Source organism: Mobula birostris, chromosome 27 (genome assembly GCF_030028105.1).
Source record: "Mobula birostris isolate sMobBir1 chromosome 27, sMobBir1.hap1, whole genome shotgun sequence".
Taxonomy (NCBI): Eukaryota; Metazoa; Chordata; class Chondrichthyes; order Myliobatiformes; family Myliobatidae; genus Mobula; species Mobula birostris.
Window position 1 is genome coordinate 33,560,230 of NC_092396.1, and position 23,223 is coordinate 33,583,452.

The 23,223-nt window shown below is 41.4% G+C and overlaps 1 protein-coding gene across 1 annotated transcript in view; it reads right to left on the reverse strand.

Moving 5' to 3' along the window:
- Positions 1-720: 720 nt before the first annotated feature.
- The window catches only part of c27h1orf174 (chromosome 27 C1orf174 homolog), a 41,311-nt gene continuing 18,808 nt past the window's right edge, over positions 721-23,223 (reverse strand). Inside the window, exons 3-5 of the mRNA XM_072244996.1 lie at positions 8,038-8,592; positions 6,204-6,362; positions 721-3,128 (exon numbers count right to left, since the gene is read on the reverse strand). Coding sequence (XP_072101097.1) covers positions 3,054-3,128; positions 6,204-6,362; positions 8,038-8,592 — 789 coding nt within the window. The 3' untranslated portion in view covers positions 721-3,053. The remainder of the gene's footprint in view (positions 3,129-6,203; positions 6,363-8,037; positions 8,593-23,223) is intronic.

Here is a 23,223-nt window from a genome sequence, read left to right on the forward strand (position 1 = left end):
TGGCATACTCAGCAGCCATTCCTGCTCATGAAACATCCAAGTCTCTGTAGTGGCCACAACGTCATAGTTTCACGTATTGATCTATGCTCTCAGTTCATCTACCTTGTTTATGATACTCCTTGCATTAAAATGGACACATCTCAAACAGCAGGCTGAGTGCATCTCTACTCTAAAATCTGCCTATCCTTCCTCACAAGCTCCCTACAAGCTGTCTCTAATTGTGCTCCAACCTGACCATCCTCTGCCTTTTCACTTCGGTTGCCACCCCCCTGCAAATCTAGTTAAATATGGCATTGGAGCTGTGCTTACCTTCACAGTAATAAATATGAGTACAGCAGGGGGCAAAGCCCACCTGCGCTGAGAGAGATTGTGGAGGAGATGTTGTTGCAATATGTAGAGTAAAGCAACTCAATCCAGGTCTCAGGTAAGCCCAAATGCACACAACTACAGTTAGTTTCAATAGAAGAACCTAATTTTTATCAAGAGTGCTTAGGAAAATCTTTCTACCAATTACAATATGAAGACACACCAAACAAAATAATTAGAAAATCCTCATCTACCTTGTTGTGACTTTTGCAAATTATTTGTTTCCCTGTACTGTACTTTCGAACTAAAGCACCATATTCTGCATTCTGTTTTCCTTTTTACTAACTCGATGTAGTTGTACATGGCACCCAAACAAGTTTTTCATTGTACAACAAAAAACTAATAGAATAGAAATAGTTTACTGAAAGATTTATTATTTCCAAATTACACCTTCATAGCACATCAGTTGATTGTTAACTTTCCTGTACATACAATGTTCTACTCAAATGTGAATAGATTGAAAACAAAACATTTTTTTTTATTCAGGCCTTTGGTTTAAATAAGGCACTGGGCTAGCTTTTACCGCTATGGACCCACTGCCCAAACTTACATACATCAATGCCAAACAGTCGATCTTGGTCAGACGGACAATCCCAGAGACGAGCAACACAGAGCTGAATGGTGGCAGATCTCGAGTGTGAAGGATGAGAAATAACATGGCCAGAGGAAGCCCTACTTGCAGAGCTCCTCTGAAAGCTGGTGCGATCCTGCTCCAGGATCAAATATCGAAGCTGTAAATACTTTTTCACTGTTTCAGAAAGATGTAAGAATAAACTGAAAGACCTATTTCTTTTAAAAAGGCAAAATGAACAGAAATTATTCAAAAACACCTTTTTACTTTCTTATTTGAATTCCTACAACCCCACTTAAAATTAATATGCTCAACGATACTAATACTGTATCCTGAGTGGATTTTCCTAGTAGATCCCGATAGGTTATTGGTCATTTTAAGTGACATCTAGCTGTGCTCTTGGATTTCCATGAGAATTAATGAAAACGTTATTGGGGAATGTTTATGGCACTTCCACATTTTCATGGAGGTCTCAAGGCTTAGATACACAGATGCTGAAAAATACTGGTATTTCTGTGCAAAGTTTGTAATCTGTTATTATTTGTATTTCAGAATGGGATTCATTAATGAAACAAATTATTGAAGATGAGGTTCTATCATTTAATTGTTTAACAGATTTCACGAATACAATACTAGATAATGAATCATGGCTTTGAGCATTGTATTTATAATGGAAAGGAGACATTAGTTTCCCCAATAATGTTTTCATTAATTCCATTTGGGAAGCAGAATGAAGAATGGCACGAAGCCCAGAGGGAGGTAGAACCAAACTCTTGCAGAACTTCCACGGAGGAGTTTCAAATGGCATTGGCAGAACACTAATGATTGAGGCAGCATTACCTATAAATGTTACTTGGAAAAGTGGATTTTGTCCCTTCAAAAGGAACAGATATTCAAGAAGGAAGCAGTTCCACTTATCTTCCCCCTTTACTGCATGGTAAATCTGGTAAAGCTATATAATACAAAATCATCTTAATTTTATTAAACAAACAAAAATGACCAACGTGCTTACAGAAAGACAGAGGATCACTGATAAACTTAAGTAGGATAATACGATTTCAGTTGTAGCCTTCTCTACCATGATCAAAAATATTCTGGAAAAGAATTAGCATTTCTTCTTTTGTCATTGAACACCTATCATATTAATAAGATAAATGACACCATGAGACGGAAAATAGTCTTTTTATTCTTAATATTAAAGTACGAATGGACTCAGACAGGGAGAGGACTGCTGATTGAAATTTCTGTAATTATTCTTGCTGTTGCTTTGTTCTAGTACTCTCTGATAGTTATATTGGGAAAGTTGTCCTTTCACTTTATTTGACATTGATTGCAACTTTTCCCTGCCTTTACAAAGGCACTGATATTTCCACAATACTGAAATTAAGTACAATTTACAATGAGTTATAAACCCTTCCCTAAACTATTATGTATAAACTGAAGCATACAACGTTCTAAAAGTGAGTGGATGTGTATTTAATACAATCTATTAAAATTTGGGCAAAAGAATACATTTCCAAGCATGATAAAATTTCAGTCCACTTCCAGTTTATAATGCAATATTAAGCTTGATATTCTCAACTTAAAGTGATTTCTTCTGTGTTCTTCTCACCCACCCCCCAACCCTGAGAAACACTATAAAACTGCTTAAATGAATAGGTTAGCTTCTGCTTTGAATTGCAGTTATGAATTTAAGTAGCAGATCTGACGCCATTTCAAGCCAACATTGGTAAAGGCTCTGCACAAATGCCAAACTTAACCCGATGTTTACTTCCACTTCCAACTTTAACACCAGCCATCACTATTTTGATTCACTGGTCTATTAATAGAAGTGTAAGTAAAGGCCAGGGGTGCTTTAAGTGCAAATTTAAGTTACCGATTACAGAAGAAAGTTACAGAATTAAACAAACAGAATGTGGGCAAAATAACTAAACCAAAAATGTCAAATCTGAAAAAACACAGATTTATGATGAGTAATCAAAATGTAACAGCTGGTCAACTACCATGTTGCTTCGAGACAAGTTCGACTCTGCGATAATTAGGTGTACAATCAGATGGACATTCTTTGGCTTGACTTTACTGGTTAACAGTTTCCATTTGTGTTTTTACAAGATCATCACAAACACTTATGCATCACGTCTGATGCATTTTGCAAAACAGGATTCATTTTTGTTTCAGTTTCCGCTGGCACCTTTCAAAGCAAAACATATTATTAGCTGCTGGACTTGTATTTTACACGGCCCATAAGACTAGCTGAGATAAATTCAGTATCATGCTTGCATTGCATTAAAATCTCAGAAACTTAAGGAAAAGCTTATAGAAGTGGCAGAAGCTGTGACACAATGTTTACGAGTGCTTTAAAATTCAGCTATATATAGATAGCAAGTTTGTAAATCTGACAGGAGCAAAGGATGTTGGGAATGGCAAGGGCAGAGTGCCATGGGAAGGGTGTGGAACAGGTGGCATGGGAGTGCCAGGGGTGGGGAATAGGGCAGGTGCAGACATACCCAGACATGAGATACCAAGCAATGCCATTTGATTTCAAACAATTGGTTTATTGATCATTACAGAACGTCTCCATGGTGCTTCCTGCTCCCTCCCCTCTCCCCCTTTTTCCAGCCACGGTTCTCCTCTCCCTGTCCCCTTCCCACTCTCAATGACCCATAAAAGAATCAGGTTTATCATCATTGCAAATGTTATGAAATTTGGTTTATGTGGCAACAGTACAGTGCCATACATAAAATTACTACAGTACTGTGCAGAAGCCTTAGGCACTGCAATGCAATAAACCAATTATATGGATTCAAATGACCTTGCCTGGTGTCTCAGGGCTGTGTGTTTGTAGCAGTGCCACCCCCCATGGCACTCCCTCTATGCCACCTACTCCACAACCTTCCCACGGTGCCCCACCCTTACCATTCCCAACATCCTTTGCTCCTGTCAGATTTACAAACTCACTCTCCACTCCACATTGACAAATACAGTACTGTGCAAAAGTCTTAGGCGTCCTAGCTATCTACATGTGCCCAACACTTCTGCACAGTACTGTGAATATAAAACCAGTGAGAAACAAAAACACTATAGGGAGGTAAAAGAGACTAATATGAACATGTACAATGTGATGAGAAATAAAAGAAAATATTGCTGGGACCTTGCATAACTTTTTGTATCTTCATTATCCATAGGCAGGGCATTGGAGGAATCAGAAAAACTCGGGCAATCAGAATGAGGTTTAATATCACCGGCATATGTCATGAAATCTGTTGTCTTTGTGACAGTAGTACAATGCAATGCATAATAATAGAGAAAAAAACTGAATTACAGTGAGCATGTATAATAATTAGTTAAATTAAACATGTATGCAAAATGAAAATAAAATGTAGTGTTCATGGGTTCAATGTCCATTCAGAAATCGGATGTCAGAGGGGAAGAAGTTGTTCCTGAATTGTTGAGTGTATGCCTTCAGGCTCCTGTACCTCCTTCCTGATGGAGCAATGAGAACTGGGTATATCTTGGGTGATGGGGGTCCTTAATGATGGATGCCGCCTTTTTGAGGCATCACTCCTTGAAGATGTCCTGGATACTACGGAGGCCAATACCCAAGATGGAGCTGCCTAGTTTACAACCCTCTGCAGCTTATTCCAATCCTGTGCACCCACCACCAGTCTCAGACGGTATACAGCTAGTTAGAATGTTCTCCGAAGTACATCATTTGTGAGTGTCTTTGTTGACATACCAAATCTCTTCAAACTCCTTTAGCTAACATGCCTTTATTTCAGAATGGCAGCAGGGAGAAGCCTGGGAATTACAAGTTGGTTAGCCTTTCATTGGTGGTGGGAATGTTATTGAAAGGAATTCTGGGGTCAGGATTCATTTTCATTTGAAAGACAAGAACTGATTAGGGATAGTCAGCGTGGCTTTGTGAATGGGAAGTCATGCATTACAAATTTGAAGAAGTTTTTACAGAAGAGTTGACCAAGAGTATTGACAAGGGCAGGGTGGGGCACACATTGGCTAAAGGTTCTGCATCAGCTTGGAAGTAGGTAGAGAGGAGATGTCAGGGGTAAGTTTTATTTTTTTATGCAGAGAGTGATGAGAGTGTGGAATGGGCTGCCGGTGACGGTGGTGGAGGCGGACACAATAGGGTCTTTTAAGGGGCTCCTGGATAGGTACATAGAGCTTAGAAAAATAGAGGGCTATGCGTAACCTGAGGTAATTTCTAAAGTAAGTACATGTTTGGCACAGAATTGTGGGCCGAAGGGCCTGTATTGTGCTCTAGACCTTCTATGTTTTTATAAGCTAATATGGAAGGTCAGAAAACAGTGAGCTAACCAATTATATACAAAATTGGTTTAGTGCTTGGAAACAGTGGATGATAGAGGAGTGTTGTTTTACAAACTGGAAGCTCGTGACTAGTGCTGTGCCACAGGTATTGGTGCGGGGTCCTCCAGTGTTTGTCATATATTAATAAGTTGAATGATAATGTAGTTCCATATCTTTCAAACTATCTCTCAGGCAGTTCTGGCATATTGACTGTGTTATGACCTGGTTGGAATTTAAGCATTTGAAGAAGTACATTCCTGCACCTTCATTATTTCTTAATAAAAGGTAGTTGTCCCACCTCCTCCAATTGATGCGGTGCTTTCTTATGACCAATGATATTGCACCCCAATATTTTATGGAATATTAATATCAGTAAGTAAACAATACTCTTGATCACCTCTTCAAGAAAAACTTCATCCAATCCACCATCTAAAGTAGCCAAAGTTGAAATCCATGTTATAATACTGAGAGACAAATACAATGAAAGACTCATTTTTCCAAAAATAAACTTTAGACTAACAAAGGATGTGGGTAATTTTGAAGTATGATAAAACACCGATAATCTGTTGAATATAAATAGTTTGAAAATCCTGATGGTTTGCCACTTGGCTCTCTTGGTGAAATTAGCTGTGCTTCTTTGTTTAACTTTAATTAAATGAAAGCAAGGAACAATAAGTAAAGATCGTTCACTTACCAATCCCTTGCCCCACCTCCATTGCATAATGCTAATTTCTGATGGTTTAACACCTGGCTCAACAAAGTCCATGTTCCCATCAGGGCCCCATTTCCCAACATTTACTCTTAAGTTGTAGTTCAATTTGTACTTTACTGATGGCAGCTACGAGTAAAATTTAAAAATAAGCTTCTACTAAGTTAGCAACACCACTCTTTTGTGGCTGTTTGAAAAACATGACAGCAATGGCACTCAGCCTTATTATCATACCTCATCTTCTGATGGAGATGACACTTGTGGCTTCACTTCTGTTTTTTCAGCTATCCTGTCTTCCGGTTCTTCATCCTCTTCATCTTTTGCAATGAAGTGACGTCTCCTATACTCTCGTCTGGTGACAGAATCCAGGAGTGGTACTGATTGTGGAAGATCCTGAAACATCCATTGAGTTGTTTTTATACAAAATAGGTCAAAATGTGTTTTCCTTCTACTGATTTGGGGGATTGTCAAACTAGGGTTGTATGAGGAACTTTAAAGTGATGTGATAGGAGTATTTATTATTGATATCTGTGTAGAAGAATACCTATTTCTGAAATTGGAGGATTACAAATTGCCTTCACTGAAGTTTATCAGATTTTTTACATTCGTATATTAACTTCAGATTCACCAGTACACAAAGTTTCACCTTCCGTATGTAATGTTGATCACTGAATTTTCAACTGCAATGGTGTAATTTTTAAAGAGACTTTGCAATCAATTTTCTCTTAACAGTAAAATTTCAGGTGTCTCAAAAGTAAAGAAATATTAATTTTATTCTTAAATAGGCAGAAAGTAATTTAAAATTTCATAAGAGAAACCAGGTCTCATGTGGTTAGAGCAAAAAAAAACCTGTGGATGCTAGATATCCTAAACAAGAACAGAAAAGGTTACCTCAACAGTTAAGTCAGCATCACTAGAGAAAGAAATAAAGATGACATTTAAGAACTTCAAAAAGTGATAAGCAAGCATGTTAACTGTCTAAGTAGGAGGCTGGGAGGAGGGAGGAAGGAAAGGGAAGGCGATTGGAGGAGAACAGAGTGGGCATCTATGAAAAGTTGTCAAGATAAGAATTTACGTTAATATCTGCAAAAGAAAAAAGAAACAAATTGAAACAGAGAGGTAAACCACATTTCTACAGAGGAAAACAACATTAGGAAGTGAAAAGGAGCCCAAATGGCACAGTTTTATATAATTAGGAGGTTGTCAAGCAAGGATTGGGGGGTGGGGGGAATGGTAGAAGTTTAAAGAAAAGCAGGAAGAAAGACTCACACAGAAGTTATCTGAATTGCTGAGCATTTCCAACATTCTCTGTTTTTGCTCATATGATTACACATTGGATTCTGACTTGGATCCAACTAAGAATACTTAAAGTATAATTCTCCACACATGACCCCCAACACATAGTAAAGTGCTTCCTTCTATGTTGATAATCATATTCCCAATAGCTCTACATTCTCAGACAAAGGCTCATTTGAAGGAGGCTTGTGCATTGCATAATTATAAGCAATATATATGCATAGCTATGTGTAATTTAGAGAAACCGCATGATGATTATAAATGGCAACTGATGCATTAACATTGTTAAACTTCCAAATATAATTTGTTAATCAAGATGCTTTCTTAAAAACTGTTGCTGAGAAATTGATATTTCCCTTATTGGAGGACACATCATCAAATAATTTCAGACACTTTTTCAGTTAACAGGGTGTATTTGTAGGTAATTATAAAAGGCAATACATTATATTGCTTTAGTGCCAAATCACTTGGTAATTTTGCTTTATAAGCTTAAAATTATTTCAAAGCAAATAAAAGAACCCGCATTTAAGCTGATGTATCTTCAGCAAAAGGCAGTTGTTGGTACCTAACATAGTACCAATAATTTAATCAGAGCTGGAGTTCAGGAAGATTGTAGAAAAAGATAGATTAAGTCAGTAAAGATTCTAAAGGATATCAATTCTTTACTCAAATGCAAATTCCTTGATGTTTTCCATTCCTCTTAAGTGATATCTTACTTATGGGAGGTGAATAAAAGAGAAAAATAATAATTATTATTGCTAATATCACTTACTTGCATAATCTCCACATTTCCGAAGAATTTGCCCACAGGCATTGGTTGATTGCTATCCTCGTCCAGGAAAATGCTGTTATCTATTTTGAATGAGGTGCCTGGTGATTGATCAATCTCCATAGTATCTTTCCTTTCTATATCACTATCTGGGCTTTCTGTCTTTTCAACGTCTTCCTTGTTTTCTAACACTGACTTCATGGATATTTCTGTTAGCAGATGATTATTATTGTCCATTTCTTCCGTTTCAGTGGCATGGTCTCCATGCTTTTCTGTCTCTCTCCACTCTGAGCTGACTGTAGAAGGTGTCTGGTTTTCCTGGGCCGCTGCATTCACTTCAGTGTATATTTCATGAATAACTGGTTTCTCATTCTCTTCTATTGATTTGTGTGAAGGTTTGTGAGGAAGAATGACAGCAGTATCTTCTAGTTCCTGCTCAGTAACTGGAGCTTCCTCTTCTGTCTGTACTTCCACTCTTTCACATTTCTGCTTTTTTGAGGGATGATTACTTGTGCTGGAATCTGATTTATTCAATGAAAGCACAGTTTCGCATGAAGTCTGCAGCAAAACACACAGGTTCACTAATCATTAAATGCCACATTGTTTAAAGTACTAATTTTATTTAGACTATTAGCTGATCTTATTTAGCTATGAGATTCAACTCCCATTAGTGATAATCTTGGTTAACATTTTGGTACAAACACAGAAGAAGCAAGGAAACTAGTATTTTTTTTACCCTTAGCAATGTATTTATTGTACCCATCTTTCTCGGAATTCATTAACGTTTTTCTGTAACAGCGAAAAATTCAAAAACATGCTCCATCCCTTCGTTATATAATTCCAATTGTTCTTCCAGAGATAATCTGTTTTTTTTAAAAAAGTTAACACTGCACCACTGGAAGAGTTACGTAATTCAAACACTATGAAAAAGACTTTTCATTCACTATTTTACTTTGCTACTATTTGAACAATTCTGCAATAATTGCTAAATAATTGAAGCCAATATTTTTGGCCATTTTTACATTTAGAAATAAACAGTTTTCGGGCTTCCAGCTGGGTACAAGTGTCAATTATAATTATAATTGCTGGAAGCCCGAGAAGAGTTTATTCGTCACATATGCCGAGAAAACATGAGATCCTTTTTCATTTTTATATACATTTTAAAATGTGGTGTTGGGTGCATGCCTGTTGCACACAGAAAAAAGAAATGAAATTCAACATTACTTGAAACTCAGAATTGATTTCATCAGTTGATTGAATTATTTCACCTAGATTTCTCCAAGGAACCAATGTAGCAACATGAAGTATAATCATTCTTGTGGTAAAAGTAATAAATGTTTTCAGATTAAGAGTAAATGAAACACAGCCAGGTATCAAAATGACAGATGCTGGAAATCTGAAATTAAAACTGAAAATGCTGGAAAAACTCAGCAGTCAGGCAGCATCTGTGGAAAGAGTAACAAGTTGGAATACCATGCAAAGATTAAATAGCTTCATCGTAGCCACAGTTTAGTGGAATGGTACTTCAGCATTTTGCTTCTCTCCATCCTCCTAATTTGCAGTTTCAAGAAGCACAGTGATAACTTTTTCCAGCGTTACATGATATGGCTGAAATCATGTCAAGGCTTGGCTTTAAAAAGTGGGGGAGGAAGTAGCAGTGATGCTTGATGGAGATCATTGATCTAATTTTTCCAAGGGCCTCACATTGGTCGTGAATTGATCACATGAATTTCACTAAATGGCAAGGTTAGTGCTCGTTCGCCAGGAAACAATAGTGCCATATTTTTAATCCAGAAAATTAAAAAAAAACTTCATGAGTTACCATTACACTGCTGTAACATTGCATCTATTATGTCATCCTAGCTGCCAAGTCTGATGCATCAGAAGTGGAAAAAAAACATTTAAGAGTATTTCCTAGATCTAAGCAACTGTTTAAATGGTGAAATTCTGCCAGGCATTTCAGCTTTATTCTTTTCCTTTGTGTCAAACAAGATCTTAATGAGCACAGTAAATCAAGTATATGAATGTTCTTGCTATGGTGAGTGGTCTTTTTGAGGGCATGAAGACTTCCAGCAATGTAGTCTCAACAGTTCAAGGAACAAATATTGATACCAGGTAACACACACAAAATGCTGGAGGAATTCAGCAGGCCAGGCAGCATCTATGGAAAAGAGTACAATTGATGTTCTGGGCCAAGACCCTTCAGGAAAGACTGGGTGACAACCACGAAAAGAGTGGTGACGACTGGAGAGTCAGTGACAGCCCGGAGAGACGGCAACCGGGGCAGAACGGGCTGGCAACCCAATCTGTGTCCTCTGAGACGAGGACCCCCACGAAAGCTACGATGAATCTAAGGGAAAGATACCCCCAGGGGTGCCTGAGAGGGGGGGAAGAAGAGCACCCCAGTCGGATGGACACAACGGCATCAGACCCAGGCAATGAACAAACAACGATGAGGAAGCAGTGTGCATGTGGCAAAATCTGCAAGAACGATCGCGGCTTGAAGATCCACCAAGCGAGGATGAAGCGTCTGGCGGGAGCAGGAGCAGCACAACGTGCAGGTGTCCAACCTGGTGAGACGAAGGAGGGGCCAGGCCCGGAGTCACCCCATAGTGCCCGGAACCTCCAAGTGTTGCAAACTAATCCCTCGAACATGAAGTCTAACAGGAGGTGGATCAAATGGCCTGCAGCTAACATGACTTCACTGTGGAAGCAGTTTGATGAAGATGTTAACCAAATTCTGGAGGCAACGGCGAGGGGAAGGGTTGATAGGAAGCTGCAAGCCATGACAATGATTATTGTCAGTATCGCAGCTGAACGGTTCGGAGAAGAGGAGAAGGAAGGCTCCAAAACACCTTACTTGAAGAACCAAAGAGCATTGAGGATCCACAACATCAGGCAGGAGATTATAGTGCTGAAGCCCCAATACAAGGAGGCAGGAGAAGAAGAACGCATTGGCTTGGCCCAGCTGATGTGCATACTACGAAAGAAGATCAGGGTCCTCCGTCGGGCAGAGTGGCATCGGAGGTGGTGTCGTGAAAGGGCCCGAAAACGTGCTGCCTTTATCGCCAACCCCTTCAAGTTCACTAAGGAGTTGCTGGGGGAGAAGCGCAGTGGAAAACTGGCCTGTTCGCAGGAAGACATAGACCAACATCTGAAGAAGATATACAGGTGTCCCCCGCTTTTCGAACGTTTGCTTTACGAAACCTCACTGTTACGAAAGACCTACATTAGTACCGTTTTCGCTTTCAGAAGGTGTTTTCACTGTTATGAAAAAAAAATTCAGCATGTGATAAAAAATCAGTGCGCGAAAAAATCAGCACGCGATAAAAGGCAGCGCGCCCTGAGTAGCCGTTCTCCCCCAGATTCGGAACTGCTTTGCTTTAACACGTACCTGTGAGCAGCCGTTTGCAAGATAAGTTCTATGGTATCAGAAAAGCCTGAAAGAGCTCGTAAGGGTGTCACACTTAGCGTAAAACTGAACATAATTAAGCATTTCGATCATGGTGAACAAAGCAAGGACAAAGTGAGTTTGGCTTGTGGAAGTTGACGAAGATGATGTTGAAGAGGTTTTGGCATCCCATGACCAAGAACTAATAGATGGAGAGCTGATGCAATTGGAAAAAAAAAAGGATAACAATCAAAACCGAATGAGTAATGATAAAGTACGACTTTAATTTTGAGAGGGTATGTTGGTTTAGGGGATATTTGCAGGATGGTTTGAGTCCTTATTAAAGAACTGTGTGATAGAAAAATGCGCGAGGCTCAGCAGTCAAGCCTTCCACATCAGCCACAGCAGACGACGAACCTCGGCCTTCGACACCGAGGTGGGCAGAGATAGAAGATGAGCTGCCTGCTCTAATGGAAACAGGCGACGAGATAACACCCCAGTGTCCCACCACCCCAAGCCCCAGGCCACGGACAGATACCGATTCGCGGAGAATGCAAAGGTAGCCGGGAGGCACACAGCGCAATTTTAAGAAAAAAGCCAAAATAAACATGCTAATTAATCAGGTGCCGCCCGACACGTAATTGTCGGCCCAGATCAGAGATGACGCAGTCGAAAATCGGCACTGATCTGGGCCGACAATTATGGGCGGCACCTAATTAATTAGCATGTTTGTTTTGGCTTTTTTCTTAAAGATGTGCTGTGTACCTCCCGGCTACCGCTGGACCCCTGTGTTCTTCGCGGCAATGTATCGCTCAGCGGCCTGGAGGGTAGGGGCCCCTGCACCACCCCAGCCTGCGACAACTCAGTCTAACACACCATCATCAGTGTGCACGCTGTCTTCCCGATTCCCTTAAGTGATACTACACTGTACATACATTATTTCTACTTTATATAGGCTGTGTATTTTTACGTGTTATTTGGTATGATTTGGCAGCTTCATAGCTTAAAGGTTACTGGAGAGCGTGTTCTTGCGAACAGCGCTTGCGTGAGATTTTCGCTATGGAGAACAGTTCAGTAATGATTGTGGAAAAGTATTTCTACTTTATATAGGCTGTGTTTTTATCATATCATTCCTGCTTTTCCTAAATGTTACTGTTATTTTAGGTTTTATGTGTTATTTGGCATTATTTGGTAGGTTATTTTTGGGTCTGCGAATGCTCACAAAATTTTCCCATATAAATAAATGGTAATTGCTTCTTCGCTTTACGACATTTTGGCTTACGAACCATTTCATAGGAACGTTCTACCTTCGGACGGCAGGGGAAACCTGTATAATGATCCTGAAAGAGAGCAGGAGTTGGGAGAGTGTGACATCCTAATAGACCCACCTGAACCGGATGTGCAGTTGGACATGTGTCACAGCTGCAACTAAAGGAAGTGAGAGAGGTCGTCCACAAAGCAAGGGCAAGCTCGGCTCCAGGACCAAGCAACACCTCATACAAAGTGTACAAGAGTTGCCCCAAACTCCTGCTGCGTCTGTGGAAGATCCTGAGAATCTTCTGGAGAAGGGGGAAGATCCCAGAACAGTGGAGAGTGGCTGAAGGGGTGTGGATCCCGAAGGAGGAAAATGCCACCTAGACAGATCAGTTTCGCATCATCTCCCCGTTGTGTGTCGAGGCGAAGATCTTCTTCAGTGCAGTTTCTAACCGGCTGTGCACCTACCTAGCAAAGAACACCTATAGTGATACATCAGTCCAGAAGGGTGGCATTTCAGGGATGCCGGGCTGTCTGGAGCACATCGGTGTGGTGACACAGCTCATCAGGGAGGCCAGAGAGAACAAGGGCAACTTGTCAGTGTTGTGGCTCGACCTCGCAAATGCATATGGCTCCATTCTGCACAAGCTGGTGCAGCTCACATTGACCAAATATCACATCCCCAGCAGAATCAGAGACCTTATCGCTGATTATTACAGCAACTTCAGGATGAGGGTCTCTTCAGGAGCAATTACATCAACCTGGCACAAGGTGGAGATCAGCATCATCACAGGATGCACTATCTCAGTGACACTGTTCTCCCTAGCCATGAACATGCTCACTAAGTCTGCTGAACCAGAGTGCAGAGGGTCCATAATGAATTCCGCTCAATGGCAACCACCTATCAGGGCATTCATGGATGACCTCACAGTCACCACAGAATCAGTCCCAGGCTGCCGGTGGATTCTGCAAGGGCTCGAAAAGCTGGTGGAGTGGGCCCGGATGCGTTTCAAACCTGCCAAATCAAGATCGATGGTGCTGAGAAAAGGGAAGGAGGAGAACAAGTTCCGGTTCAGCATCGCAGGCACAGCCATCCCAACCATCACAGAAAAGCCAGTCAAGAGCTTAGGCAAAGTTTTTGACAGCTCTTTAAGGGACACAACATCCACTCAGGCAACCTGCACCGAGTTGGATGGCTGGCTGAAATCTGTGGACAAGTCTGGCTTATCTGGGAAGTTTAAAGCCTGGGTGTACCAGAATGACATTCTTCACAAAATCCTGTGGCCCCTCCTTGTCTATGCAGTTCCGATCTCGACAGTCGAAACCTTAGAGAGGAGGGTTAGCAACCACCTCAGGAGAAGGCCGGGACTGCCAAAGAGCCTGAGCAGCATCGCACTCTATGGACACCACAACAAACTGCAACTGCCCTTCAGATACTTGGAGGAAGAATTCAAGGTAACAAGAGCCAGAGAAGTGCTACAGTATAGGGACTCAAGTGACCCGACGGTGGCTAGAGCAGGGATCCAAGTAAGTACTGGCAGGAAGTGGACGGCAGAGGAAGCTGTTCAGGAAGCAGAGGCGAGGCTGCGTCACAGGAGGCTGGTGGGAGTGGTCACGCGAGGCCGAGCTGCGCTAGGATCCTTTCCAACTCCCCAAACGGACACCAGAGGGAAGGAAAGGCATCGTCTAGTTGAGGAGTTGAGTAGGCGAAGCGGTCCCGACCCTCCAAGCAGACCATTGCCTTTGTCAGAGCTGGGAAGCAGCCAATACCTGCCAAAAGAACATTTGCAGGCATTCTGACCTCTGCAAGGGACTGGCAGCTGTTGGTGGACCTCGAACGGCAGCTGAAGTTCCCCAACCATATCGCAGCCACCACCCTGCGACCAGACATTGTCCTAGTGTCTGAGTCTACTAAGCAAGAGGTGCTGCTGGAGCTGACAGTCCCATGGGAAGATAGCTTGGAAGAGACCTTTGAAAGGAAGCTCTCCAAGTATGCAGGACTGGTCAGCAACTGTCAGCAGGCTGGATGGAGAGCGAGGTGTCTCCCAGTGGAGGTTGGTTAACCATAGAAACTACAGCAAAGAAACAGGCCTTTTGGCCCTTCTTGGCTGTGCCGAACCATTTTCTGCCTAGTCCCACTGACCTGCACACGGACCATATCCCTCCATACACCTCCCATCCATGTATCTGTCCAATTTATTCTTAAATGTTGAAAAAGAACCCGCATTTACCACCTCATCTGGCAGCTCATTCCCTACTCCCACCACTCTGTGTGAAGAACCCCCCCTAATGTTCCCTTTAAACTTTTCCCCCCTCACCCTTAACCCATGTCCTCTGGTTTTATTCTCCCCTTGCCTCAGCGGAAAAAGCCTGCTTGCATTCACTCTATCTATACCCATCATAATTTTATATACCTCTATCAAATCTCCCCTCATTCTTCTACGCTCCAGGGAATAAAGTCCTAACCTATTCAACCTCTCTCTGTAACTGAGTTTCTCAAGTCCTGGCAACATACTTGTAAACCTTCTCTGTACTCTTTCAACCTTATTTATATCCTTCCTGTAATTTGGTGACCAAAACTGAACACAATACTCCAGATTCGACCTCACGAATGCCTTATACAACCTCATCATAACATTCCAGCTCTTATACTCAACACTTTGATTAATAAAGGCCAATGTACCAAAAGCTCTCTTTAGGGGATTCGCAGCCCGTTCCTTAGTTAGAGCCTTCAGCATTTTGGGCATTGAGGGAGAGAGGAAGAGGAGAACCATCCGCAGTACTACTGATGCATCAGAGAGGGCCTCAAGATGGCTGTGGCTCAGAAGAGGGGAGCCATGGAGTCATAAGTAGCTAGCCATCTGAACACAAGCTGGGGTCTGATCAGCCTGGCTGGGTCACCTGGAGGAGGTTGTATGATGTTGAAAGACCTGATGATTCCAGGAACATCACTGAAGATGTGTCCAGAAGCATCAATAGATGATACCATGTGTTTCTTTCAATGGAGAAACACACTGGAAAAGTTAAAAGGTGTTGGAATTATCACTGTTGTCATTGTTCCAAAAGTTGCTGAAGATTGACTGGAGGTAACGTGCTCTCATTTTCACATTCTCCGTCAGTGTTTGTATCACAATGAGTGGACCTTAATCCTGCCTGACATAATGAAGTATAGGTAAAACGCATGAAAAACGATATAGATGCACCACAGTAAATATTGGAGTGTAAACATTTATTGTTCAGCCAGTGCTAAATTTAATGGAGGTCAAGGGAGCCTGTAAAGGTCATTGCCTTTCTGCCTGAACGTGGAGCTTATGGAATCACTTCCAAGTATCTTTGTGTTTTTCAATATCTGATATCAATACTTCCCCTTGTTGTCAACAAACCACTTCCTCTATACTTGCTGCTCCTTCTCTCCTCCTCTTCCTGCTGGAGGGCATCAAGAAAGAACTAAGCCCTTAGGATAACATCATGAACTGATACATGCTGCACAAAGTACCTCCTGATTATATTGCAGGGCTCCACTGAGTACAGGCACCAAATTCTCATCTTGAGGACCCTAAAGCATTTTCCATTGAAATTCTGCTAGCCTTCTGCCTCTGACTGTATTGATACTTTATACTTTGTCAGCAAACAATTGGTACTAGAACGTACAATCATCACAGCGACATTTGATTCTGCGCTTCCCACTCCCTCAATTACAAATATTAACTATTAAAAAATTTAAAAAGTTAAAATTAGTAATTATTAAAAATTTAAATTATAAATCATAAATAGAAAATAGAAAAATGGTTAGTAAGGTAGTGCAAAAAAACCGAGAGGCAGGTCCGGATATTTGGAGGGTACGGCCCAGATCCGGGTCAGGATCCGTTCAGCAGTCTTATCACAGTTACTCAGCTGCATTGACAAGACCTCTAATGAATTCCTCCCAGAATTTCAGAAAGCACACTATCCACACTGTGCAGCAACCTCTCACTCTCTCTGACCAATGGACTCAACTTAAAGAGAAATATATCTTTCTTTTATATGAGTACAGAGGATCAGCAATATCCCAAAGGCTGAATTGAATTACACTCTAGATGAACAATGGCATAGATCAACCACAATTGTCTAAAATAATCTAGAAGCTAACGTTCAGGCAACGATTATGTTTACCTCCACTGCCAGAATAGTTTGGTCATGCAGGAATGCTGGAGCTTTTGGTGCCAAAGTTGGTGAGCCGGCATTGCCATTTTTGCAAATCTCAGGCTTCAGATACAATTCTCTTTGAAGATCTAAAAATAGAAGCATTACTCCCTGCATACTCTGGTGGCATGACCCACTAAAATAACATGACAAGGAATTTTCACCCCATTTTTAATAGTTCTCTAAGTTCAAAACCCCATTATAAATAAAGTATGAAACAGATGAATAGATCTTTAAACAGTATAATTACTGTGAAAGGATTATTGTGAAAAGCTGCTTCCCTGCAGGGTGACCCATAATATTTCTCAATCAGACAAATGAGGCATTGACTGGCATCAGTTATGAGCTAACATGTAATATACATGAAGCTACCAGATACACTGCACCACTCTGTGCAGTTGTTCCGAAAGATTGTTCCAAGGATAAATGATTGATGTCAGAAGATTCTGTTGCTAAGGCTAAAAGTAATTATTTACTTTTCCAGACCATAGCTGTTGGTAACATCATAAAAACCACTGCAAATGGATTCTTTCAAGCTGAAAATTCCATTCACTTGAATAATCATTACCAGTCAAGTTTTCTAAGACTAAGTAATCTAGAAGAAAAAAAATCTTGTAGAATGTCTTAAATGCTTAATAGAGAACAATTAACTGGCTAGAGCAATGGATACCTGAGACGAAGCAAATGCAAGGCTGAGGTCTGATGATGAAGAATGAAATGGTATTTAATCATATTTTTGCTTAGTAGTGGCTGTCTTGGTCAGAAAACACTGGTCAAATGTTGCTAAGCCAAGCTAATGAGAAATCTCTATTTTGTTCCTTACAGAGTGAGCATATTGTTCCAGTAGATACTAATTTCACTTGCCCAAGTTCAGCTTAAGTGAGGCTGGTGGATGCCCAAATTTGTTCAATCATGGTTAATTCAATTAAATAGTTATCTACAAGGAACTGCTTAACTTCCTGTAAGGCCTTACCATTCATACAGCAGATCGTTTAAAATATAATGACTACAGAATTGGATGTGTGGTTTTGTGTTTGATGTCACAGGCATCCACTTTCTTTCAACTGTCATCACAAACTATGAATGCATTTCTAATGCTGATTTTACAGTTATGACTGAACTATGTTTGTTCAATGTTAACTAGGAACAGGAAAACCTGCCGAAAGAATATCACCACCTGCCCCCAAATGTGGTTCTCAAAAAGGATCTTCAGATCCATGAAGATTGTGAATGAAATCAACAGAACTCAGAGAAATGCAAAACTTTTTTTGGACAGAAAGTATCATGTTGCTTTCTAAAGATGAAATACAGGCTTTGTTAGGTTCTGGGGATTGAAAACGGCAGGAAGGAAAGGACTGAAAGATCTGGTGAAAGTGGGAAAAGAGAATGGCAGTAGAGAGGGACAGTTCTAATCAGCAGGGGCAATCTCCAGTAAGGGAGTTCAACTGCCATACATACCCCTTTGAGCAGCAGTTTCTAGGGAAGCTAATGTTTTCCGAGAATGTGCCATTTGTTGCAGGCAGAATTGTAGTCAGAGCTATGTCTGGACTGTTCTACTTAACCTTAATCGACTTCATTATCAGCTCAGTTCAGGTAACTGTAGCAGACGTAATTGTGTTTCCCAATCTACAATTCACTGCTCAGTCTTACGAATAAACGTCTTGCACCATAAAGTTGAACTCCTGATCTCACCATTTACTTCATCTTGGCCTTGTAACTGTAAGGCTCTCACTAGGCTTGTATACAAACCTGACTCATTTGCTAACTTTGCTAACAGCCACGTGACTCAGCAGCAAGAAGGCCACTTTTCATAAGCAATACGTCTAGGATCGGTATGATTTGAGTTCAACCAAACAGGAAAATTATGATGTTCTGATTAAGGAACATCGATCGTAGCGGATGCTGTGTAAATACAGCCCCATACACAATTATTAGTCACCAAGAAATGACAGGTCGTACCCCAGCATAAAATTATAAACAGAGTATATTTACCAATTTTTCAACTTTATCAAACAGTTAGCAGGAAAAGAAAAGAAAAATAAAAGGGCCCATTACAGTTAAACCAGTCCAATGTGCACATGAGTGCTGGAGCTCATTTCTGGAGTAGTCATGTGCATCACTTTACTCACATGCTGAACCCAGGTTCTGCATGAAAGATACCAGTCACAGTTTGAACTTCTCACAACGACCACCTCAAACAAACTGACTAACTCAGGAGTACTGGCACTTCATCCTTAGAATCATTCATCTGCACAAAGTGTTGCTTACAATGGGGTCTCTCCTTTGAGTGACATTCTGCATCTTCTCCTGTGCCCTGCTACATAGCTCGCACCAAAAGACCCCAAACCAGAATGCTGTCCTTCAGAAATCTCATCCCACCCAGCTCTTGAGAATCTTCCATCCATCCCAATGGGCAAAGTAACAACACATACCAAGACAATCCAGATTGACGGGGACAACATTCCTAAGTTGGACAACATGGCTCTTTATCTTTAGCTAAAGCTGAAACACTCTTACTAGCAGGACACACAGCTTTTGAAGAATACTGTTAAAATAAAATACCTCATGGCATAGCAGCAGAAACCTTGAACAGGGCATTACATGACAGATTTGTTTACCTGCACTGCAGTTTCTCTGTTCAAAGTTCAAAAGTAATTTGTATTATCAGAGTACATATATGTCACTACATACGACCCTGAGATTGTTTTTCCTATGGGCATACTCAGCAAATCCATAAAACAGCAACTATAACAGGATTAATGAAAGATCAACAGAAGGCAACAAACTATGCAAAACAAATATAAATAAATAGCAATAAATAATGGGAACATGAAATAACAAGAGAAAAAGTCCTTAAAGTGAGATTATTGATTGCGGGAACATCTCAATGGATGATCAAGTGGGTGTAGTTATCCCCTTTTGTTCAAAAGTCTGATGGTTATGGGGTAGTAACTGTTCTTGAACCTGGTGGTGTAGTCCTGAGGCCCTTGTACCTTGATGGCAGCAATGAGAAAATAGCATAGCCTGGTTTGTGAGGATCTCTGATGATGGATGCTGCTTTCCTACGACAGTGTTTCATGTAGATGTGCTCAATGGTTGGGACGGCTTCATCTGTGATGGACTGGGCTGAATCCAGTACCTTTGTAGGATTTTCCGTTCAAAGGCATTGGTGTTTCCATACTAGGCTGCCAGTCAATACACTCTCTCCTACACATCCATAGAAGTTTGTCAAAGATTTTGATGTCATGGCGAATCTCTTCAGACATCAAGTAGAGGTGCTGACGTGCTTTCTTTGCAATCGCATTTATGTGCTAGGTCCAGGACAGGTCCTTTGAAATAGTAACGCCCAAGAATTTAAAGCTGCTAACCCTCTCCACCTCCAATGAGGACTGGCTCACGGACCGCTGGGTCCCCTCTCCTGATGTCTACAATGGATCCAAGTCAGCTCTCAGGTGAGGGCTGATATGTTTCATCGCCAGCCTCTCAAAACACTTCGTTACTGTGGGTGTAAGCGCAACTGGGTAATGGTCATTGAAGCACCGGTATAACTGAAGCCTGACTGAATCAGCTGGGTACTATACCCTGCTGAAGTGAGAGGTTAAAGATGCCAGTAAAAACACCAGTCAGTCGGTCAGCACAAGTCTTTAGTAAATGGCCTGGTACCCTGTCCGGTTCGGAAGCTCTCCTTGGATTCACCCTCCTGAAGGTAGCCAGTACACCAATTTAAGATACTGAGATCATAGAATCTTCAAGAGATGTGGGAGTTTGTGATGGTTCCTTCATTTTTCTGATGGTCAAAGTGAGCATACAGCACATTGAGCTCAGCTGGAAGCGAAGCCCTGTTGTCTCCCATATAGCTTGATTTAACTTTGTACTAAGTTATAGCATTCAAGCTTTGCCACAGCTGTCGAGCATCCCTTATTGATTCTAGTTTGGTCTGGAATCTCCACCTTGTCCATGAGATGACTTTCTGGAGATCATACCTGCACCTCTTGTAGCATTCTCAGTCTCCTGACTTCAATGCCTCTGCTCTGGAATATATCAGTATATTCTACTTTGTTTTGTTTTTGTTTCGTACTACTTCTATGTACTTCTACATGGCATGATCTGTTTGGTTGGCATGCACACACACAAAGCTCTATACTATATCTCAGTACATGAGACAATAATAAACCGTTTATGGCTACTGAAGGCAAGAGATTGTCTGCTCAAGCGACTGGGGAATTCATTATCTCCTCCTTTCAGAGAGCAGAAAAGAGTGTGGCCTTGGTTTTATAGACAGAGGCTTCCACATGGTGCACAGGTTTAGCAAACATACAAGGTCTAGATTCAACCACAGTTTGAAATACCCTTTCCACAAAAGGGCATTTCTTATTTTTTCGAATCTCATTTCTGGCGCCAGAATAAACTCATGAATGCCCACTTTCTTTCAATTGAAAGAAGAAAATTTCAGCATTTTAGTTGAGATGTAGTTCACAAAACTCCGAAGTTTACCACTGTTGCACAGCTCTTCCCTTCCCAAGATGTTCGCTCTTCCTCACACCCCACTTTTGTGGTTTCAAATGGTCCTGCTCCTGGAACTGAAAGGACAGTCAAATATTGCTACTTGCTTGAGAGTATAAATATGGCTGGCCCAGTACTGGACATGATGAAGGTCAGTTGGAATCATTGACAACCCCACTATAAACCATCAGCACTACCAGTAGAAATGCAGTTCAGATTTTGCACCTTGCTCATGGCTGCATTGCAAAGTTGTTTCCATTCCCATAACACACACGCATTAGAGTGTTGTAAACTCTACAGAAACATTTAGTAGACAAGCCTGGACACTATGTAAACAGTGTGTAGAAATTACACAGAAAGCCCTACCATCTTGCTGGTGAATGTACAATCTAGATTGCAGTACTAGATGGACATAAGGAACTGCTGTATACTTTGCATCATGAAAACATGGCTCAACCCCACCATTTCAGATGTAGCGCTGCAGACTGAGGGCTTTACCATTCACCGCATGGACAGAGTAGCTGTGTTTCTTAAAGGTAGAGGAGGTGGAGTGTGCTTTATAATTAACTCATCGTGGTGCACAGACATGGCCGTTTTCTCTCAGTCCTGCTCTGCTGATCTGGAACATCTAGTGGTCAAGTGTTGCCCATTGTATCTGTTTTCCGCCATCATCCTGGTAGTGGTGTGCATTCCACCCTTGGTCAACATCAGCCAGGCACTAGAGCAGGGGTCCCCAACCTTTTTTGCACTGCGGACCGGTTTCATATTGACAATATTCTTGCCAACCGGCCCACCGGGGGGAGGGGGGTGGGGGTGGGGGTAGGGTTGCCAACGGACAAGAGTAGCAGTCAAAACGTTGGGTTTACCCCGAAAAAGACTACAATGACCATGAAGCCTTGCGCGGGCACCAGTGCGCATGCGTGACGTGTGCATGTGTGTTTGTGCCGATTTCTTTTCTGCAAATTGTTCTTGGCGATTCTGTTCCGGGGTGGGGGGTGTTAATCACGACCGCAATATAGGTGATAAGTGGCTAATACACTCAATTTCGTTTCTAAAAGGGTTTATCTAACAAATTTAATATTAAACACACAGCACACATTTTTCTCGCATGAATATAGCGATAAGTCAATTATCAGGGGAGGACAGGGGAGCTTGAAGTAAGTGTTGAACAAACTTCCAGTAGAAGTGGTAGAGGCAGGTTGGATATTATCATTTAAAGAAAAATTGGATAGGAATATGGACAGGAAAGGAATGGAGGGTTATGGGCTGAGTGCAGGTCGGTGGAACTAGGTGAGTGTAATGATCGGCACGGACTAGAAGGGCCGAGATCGCCTGTTTCCGTGCTGTAATTGTTATATGGTTATATAAGTCAATAGCATCTTAACATTTTAAGTAATGTTTGGATATTAACCACACAGCACATATTTTCCCTGTATGAACATATAAAATCATTGCAACACACCAATATCGCTGAATCAGTGGGAGCCCCGGGCTTGTTTTCCTGCAACAAGACGGTCCCATCGAGGGGTGATGGGAGACAGCGATACTCGAAGGGGGTTCCTTATGTCCAGTCTATTCCGCAATTTAGTTTTCGTTGCATTCATTGCAGAGATATGTTGGAAATGGAAGCAACGTTTTCAGTGCTTTCGTGGCTATCTCAGGATAGTCAGCCTTGACTTTGATCCGGAATGCCGGCAGAGAAGTTATGTCAAACATACTTTTCAGCCCGCCGTCATTTGTAAGCTCGAGGAGTTGATCTTCTTCCCGCGCTGACATGGATGATGTGCGAGTAATGACCTCGCCTGCGTTCAAGCTCAACAGTGGGTGTGACAGGGAATGAGGAAAGGCGCAGCTGACTC